Source organism: Astatotilapia calliptera, chromosome 18 (assembly GCF_964374335.1).
Source record: "Astatotilapia calliptera chromosome 18, fAstCal68.1, whole genome shotgun sequence".
In the NCBI taxonomy this organism is placed as follows: Eukaryota; Metazoa; Chordata; class Actinopteri; order Cichliformes; family Cichlidae; genus Astatotilapia; species Astatotilapia calliptera.
The window spans coordinates 1,068,004-1,074,814 of NC_137439.1; the positions used below are offsets into that span (position 1 = coordinate 1,068,004).

The 6,811-nt window shown below is 40.2% G+C and overlaps 1 gene segment (V, D, J or C); it reads left to right on the forward strand.

Moving 5' to 3' along the window:
• The first annotated feature begins 5,164 nt into the window (after positions 1-5,164).
• LOC113010359 (T cell receptor alpha variable 19-like) lies at positions 5,165-6,555 on the forward strand. The segment is given in 3 exon segments: positions 5,165-5,210; positions 5,296-5,609; positions 6,487-6,555. Coding segments are annotated over 3 exon segments (429 nt in total).
• Positions 6,556-6,811: the final 256 nt, after the last annotated feature.

Genomic DNA, 6,811 nt, shown 5'->3' on the forward strand with positions numbered 1-6,811 from the left:
TGGATTCTGCTAATTCCTGTTTTATCAGAGTCACTGTGGTTACAGCTGCTAATGAAACACTGTGGGAGGATTCACATGAGCAGCAAATCCACATCAACCACAAACCAACTGCAGGAACGTTCAGACATTTCAGAATCAGAGAAAATTTGTTAATCCCAGAGGGAAATTGAGTTGTCATGGCAGCAAATATATAACAAACAACAAGCACTTATTTAAAATGAGTGTAGAAACAGAGTAGTGATAGATAAATAGATAAATATAGAGATATAGGTATAAACATAAATTGACATTAGTGATGAGGTGTGTGTCTGTGTGTGTGTGTGTAAGAAAAAAGCATCAGAAGTCAAATAAAGTAACTAGTAATAAACTCCCAACATTGTTGGTGCATTAATGATGTTTTACAGCTGAAACTTTTACTTTGTTATTCTCACATTTTCTCCAGAAGGGTTTAAACTTGTAATTGAGACCTAAACTGATTGCACTGGCACATGAAAGTCACCAAGGGATTGTGCACACAAAACAAAGATGAAGAGATCTCTAACCCTAACCCTTTTGATACTGCAATACCTGCTTGTAGATTTGTCATAACTTTGACTGACAGCTACTCCAAATGGCCTGAGCTTTCCTTTTCACCTTCTGCTACTACTAATGATGTTATTCACTTTCTCTCATCTGTCTTTTGTCATCATGGCAACCAGAGACCATCGTAACAGACAATGGTACACAGTTCACCTCTGTAATGTTCCCCTCATTCCTCCAGAATAGAGGCACCTCCCACAGCAGAACATCTGTCTACTACCCAGCTGCAGACGGAGCAATCGAACGGTTTCATCGTGCCCTCCGCACCTGTATCCAGACAGCAATCCAGCAGTCAAAACCATGGAAGGAGACTGCGCTGGATTGGCTTCAAGTTTACCGTGCAACACTGCATGCAACACCACGTGCATCTACTCTCCTCTCTCCCTATGATCCTATTATCTCGCCTTTCCTGCTTGTTAATGCTCGCACCTGACTCTTAGACTCTATTTTTCCTTATACATATTTTTTACGACTTGTGCTTTTATTATGTTTTTATTTTAATATGCATATTATATTACCCCTGTGTATTAGTGGCATTGACCTGTGAGTATATTTGATACTTTGCTAAGGCCTTATAATAGGGGAGACCGGGGATAGTTGTAACTAGAGATGGACCGATCCGATATTACGTATCGGTATCGGTCCGATACTGACTTAAATTACTGGATCGGATATCGGAGAAAAATAAAAAATGTAATCCGATCCATTAAATATCACGAAAGCACCTCACAAAACTTGCAACGCGCCGTAACTCACCTCAGAACGTTAGCACGTCGGAGCAGTATGCATCACGTGATAGAGCGGCTGTGGCATGCGGGACCTGTCGGTGGTCTGGATAGCACGTGGAGCTTCGCTAGCAACCTGGCATTTCATCTCCGACAAAGTTATCCCCGAGAGAAGTAAAGCAAGTGTGTAAGTCCATCTCTGAATGTTTGTAAAGCATTCCTGCGTTAAGCTTAACAAGCGATATATGGAGCGACTGCCTCTTCTTGCTGCTACTTCAATCATGAAACTGCTTAACGATCAGCTGATCGGCTTTTCTGTCACGAGTCCGTGTCTCTGGTTTGTTTTTGGTCCACTTTGCACCAGAAAGAGGAAACCAGCGGCTGAACAACAGCAGCACGTTTAAGCTTGATCAGCTGTTGTTAGAATGTATTTAATATTACTTTCTACTCGAGGATCTTTTTCTACAGCTGACGTAACTGTGCAGGGGCGGATCTAGCAAAGTTTAGCCAGGGGGGCCGATAGGGCATTAACAGGGAAAAGGGGGCACAAAGACATACTTTTCTTTCTTATTCTCATTTAAAATGTCGAGCTTTTAATAAATAATTATCTGACACCCAAAGTTTTAATCTGATGTAAAATGAATAGAAGTCCATTACTGTATATAGTAACTATTAAGTCTAATATATATACCCTAGTAAGCTATAGTACTTTTTCCTTTGGGAAGGTACCATCTGTGCAGTCTGCAATTTTGTTGAAGAAAGATGTTGAATCTATTTAATATTTCTTGAAAAATAATTGATTTCTGTGCATTTTTTTCACACTTCATCAAATTAAGGTTGATTACATCGATTAAGCATCATGAGGTGGAGCGTGAGGGGTGGTTCCCTATTTTTTATTTATTTATTTTTGTTGTTGCTGGGAGTTGGAACCCTATTAGTTAGGTTGCTTAATATTTCTGCTAAGTACTCTTTAAAATACCAGAATAGGGAGGATGGTGTAGGTTTAAGTTTATTAGATTGATCAGTATTGCTGAACTATGAATTTTTTTTTTTTTGCATACAGGTATAACAGAATAGCTTTAGTGTAGTTGTTGTTTTAAACTTGAGTATGAACTTATACAAAATGCAGCAAGATATTTAAAAAACAGTTTTGTTGATTAAAAAACACTATATCGGATTCATATCGGTATCAGCAGATATCCAAATTTATGATATCGGTATCGGACATAAAAAAGTGGTATCGTGCCATCTCTAGTTGTAACACTTCCAATTTCTCCAATCAGGGCTAAGTTTCAAATGATGTGACTCTTCCTGTGCATGCCCAACTCAGTTCTGCTATCACATGTGAAAAATCAGCACATTTTGTCAAACACAGACAATTTAACACGAAAAAAAGTAATTTGTATGCCAAAAAGTAATTTTTTCTACTTTATTTCAATTTCTAATAGCATTATCCGCTTTGCAGTTAAACTCATCAAACTTAAATTATGTTATTTGTATGTCTATGGGGATATATTCTGTGTAGGTCTTTAGTGCTAATGTTTTAGCCGTTGGCTGTAATGTTAGCTAGTTCATGGCTATAGGAGTCTGGGTCAGTTGTAACAGCAACAGTCTGGGTTAGCTGTAACAATAATGCAGATGTTGCAACTTACCACACTATTACTTTAACTTATATTAAACAAGTTGGGGCAACGACATCAGCAGAGAGAGGTTCACTGGTCGCTTTTGTATTTGCGGTTAATGCCATTGGCAACACAATTCCTCCACTGTTTGTGTTCCCACACATACATTATGCAGACCACTGTGTCAGAGATGGACCAGTAGGAAGTACTGGTAGTGGAAATAAATCAGGATGGGTGCAAGAAACAGATTTCCTCATCTTTCTGAAGCAAACCACACCAAGGTAAGCCATGATAAAAAGTAATGGAATTGCGATGCTGGTGCACAACAAAATTTTTCAGCTTCATTGTTATGTTCAAAAGTTGTTGCAAGAGTTGTAGGTTATAATGCCCACTGAGCCAATGAGGCCAAACTCAAGGAAGACCAACCAAAATTAATGAAATATTCAGTTGCAGAAAATTCCATAATTTGTCTTTTTTGGGGGGTTGGAATATGTTCAAAAGCTAGATTTCTGCATTCTGTCACACACACACACACAGCTACATAAATGGCTCTAAGTGCATTCATGTGTTGAATAAACAAAGATTACATGTTAATGTTTTGTTAGTACCCTTATTTCATTGTGTTACATTTCACCCCAGGATATGTTACAACTAACCCAGACTATGGGGTTAATTGTAACATTTCACTCTTTGTGTTTGAGGCCACACCATGCAATGGGTAATTGTGCTGCAGAGAAAATAGCTGCACTATTTAATAGCAGAGACATGTAAATACTTTGCATTACATTTTGAATCCACTACCTTAAACGAGCTTCAATTTACAGACAGAAATGTCAAAAATGTTACAACTATCCCCGGTCTCCCCTACTTGTGTTACTTCTCTGTCTCTTATGTTAAGCACTTTGGTATACCGCTGGTTTTTAAATGTGCTCTATAAATAAAGATTGTTGTTGTTGTTATGAACTCCTGTATGGCAGGAAGATGCGTACTAAACTGGATGTACTCCCTTTGCCTTCTGCTGGCTGTGTCTCCACTGTTGCACGTCACTCAGTTCAGAGACGTCAGTTGAAAATGCAATGTTACACTGATGGTAGGCGTCACGGAAACCTTCTTTTCTACCAGGAGAGAGTGTGAGGATAAGGAAATCACACAAAGTTGCCAAAGGACATCCCAGATTTACTCCTGTAACAGTAACAAAGGCTCAAAGGCTCAAAGGCCTTCTTGCTGAGTGATGGAAAGATTTGGGATGCCACTCATCGAGCACGCTGTCGCCCAGAGACTGAAAAGAACGCTGACGCTGTGAGGCTGCACCACACTGGCTCACCTACTGCCAGAAGACTGCCACGCGTCAAGTACAAGCCTCGCTGGCACAAAGACTATATTGTATCATAATGGTTTTTCTTGATAAAAGGAAATTAGAGAAATGTTATTAATTGTTCTATTTTAGTTTAACAGAACTGATTTACTGCTGCCAGTGCACTAGGAACTAAAAAAATGAAATGGAAATAAGTGGAATAATAATTTCTTTTTTCATTTTACATAGTAGTGCAACATAATTTCAGGTTTACTTAGCTTTGCTAGTTGTAGTATTCTGATGTTACAGCTGTTACTACAATTTAAGTTTACAAGCGTATTGTTGATTTGCTAAGTGTTGAATTACTTCATCTTGGTGCTGCGCTAGTTGGTGATAATTTTTTACGATGAAGTCTCTTTGATAAAGAGGGAGGAGCTGTTGTGTTATACAATATTGCACCATTAGAGGGTGTTGTCATGAAAAAGTGCTGTTGAAAATACAGAGTTAGAAAACAGAGTTAAGATGGCGAACTGGAAAACATGTAACACCCTGCTACCTTTACGATTAAGGTTATGTGCTGCATTAATTAAAGAGCACTTGTTTATAACCAGCCATTGTTACAGGACGCTCTGCTCTTTGTTTACCCGTCGCCATGGTAAACCCTGTATCAGAGCTCCATTGATGATTTCTTTCTTCCTCGACTCACAGTTCAGTCTGTTAAACCTGCTTCCTGCAATAGGAGCAAATATCCACTGAAAGCAGCAGAAAGACGTGCTGAGTGTGAAGCTGTCAGCAGGGGGAATAACACAGGGCTGTGAATGAGTCCTGTCACTGTGATCAGGCTCCTCCTTCTAATCCACCAACTTAGTGTTGATGAAGACTAAACAGAGAGATCACAACTTCTTTATACTTGCTGTAGCTCACAGTTACTCTACACTGCAGATATGACGCCTCTGTTCATCTCAGTGCTGCTGGCTGCTATGTGCCTCGGTATGAACACAACTCTGTTTCTTTGATATCAACATTGACGTGATTCTTTAACAGCACACTGATACTGTTTGTTGGTGTTTTACAGAATGCAGAGCACAAAAAGACAACGTGCTGCAAGCAAAAGGAGAAGAGACTGCTGCTGCAGGAGGCACAGTAACACTTGGCTGTCAGTATAACAGCAGTGGAACAAATAATTATCTCTTCTGGTACAAACAGGATGGAAACAACAGCCCCAAATTCATCCTGAGTCGCTATAGTGGGGATGATGGAAACACAGCAGCCGAGTTCAAGGAGAGATTTTCATCCACACTGGATTCCAGCATCAGATCAGTTCCTCTGAAGATCCAGAAGCTTCAGCTGTCTGACTCTGCTGTGTACTACTGTGCTCTGCAGCCCACAGTGACAGGAAACAGCAAAACTCTGTACAAAAACCTTTGGAGCAAAGACAACAGAATACTCCACAACATCCACTAGAGGGAGCCACACACTGTTAAACCTCTGATTCTTGTGTCACTGGACTGATGACAAAGACAACAGACTCATTTCAGTCTCATCTTTACTCAAATCTTCATCTTTCTCTCCAACAGAAATCAACCTGTCACTGATCAATAACAACATGATAAATGATTGATCACTGATCCCACAGAGGTGGTTGTAGGTAAAGTACAGACATCCAGGACTTTTTCCATCAACTTCTTTACTCCAAAGGGAAAAAGTGCAGAGTTAACTGAACCTTGTGCTACATTAATGTAAATGAATGCTATCAGCACACAGGAACACAAACTTTATTTCAGTGTAAATCTGAATTATATTAGAATCACTTCATTAGACTGAATCAGTGAAGTCGAACATGAGCAGAGAAAAAGAGGGAAAATGAAGACATTTCTGTTTTCTGTTGGCTCCATTAGAGAGTGACTGTGCCTCTCACAGGAACATGAGCAGAGAACAGGTTAAAGTGGATTCAGCAGGTGGGAACCCTAAAATCAGCTGTAGTGGCTCAGTGTGGGGAAAAGAATCAAATTCACAATCATTTCTGCTGAGAGCTCCAGTAGATTTGATTCAAGTACAGGCTGTGATCAGCTGATCTGAGCTTCACTGCTCTTTGTAATGTGAATTCAACCAGATGTGAGCAGGTGTTTGCGAGGATTCTGTCCGTGTGCTCCAGCTTCCTCCCACAGTTCAAAGACGTGCGCTTAGTGGGGTTAGGTTAGCTGGTGATTCTAAATTGCCCATAAGTGTGAATGGTTGTGTGTCTCTCTGTGTTACCCTGCCATAGACCAGTGACCTGTCCAGGCTGTGCCCCGCCTCTCGTCCTACAGTAGCTGGGATGGCTCCGCCCCCCTAAATCGGATCAGTGGAAGAGAATGGATGGATGGACGTAAGCAGATGTTTCTGGGCTGATTTGCATCCTCTACACTGACAGTACACTGATTCTGCTGTCTTTATTCTGCACTACACAGTTGGTGTGAAGGTGGAAATCAGTGAATGGATCTCAGCATCATCGGCTACAATTCATCTGAACTTCACATCGTTTACACACTTAAAGGGAGTCACATGCAAGCTTTACATTTTCAGTTCATCAGATAACTCTAACATACTCT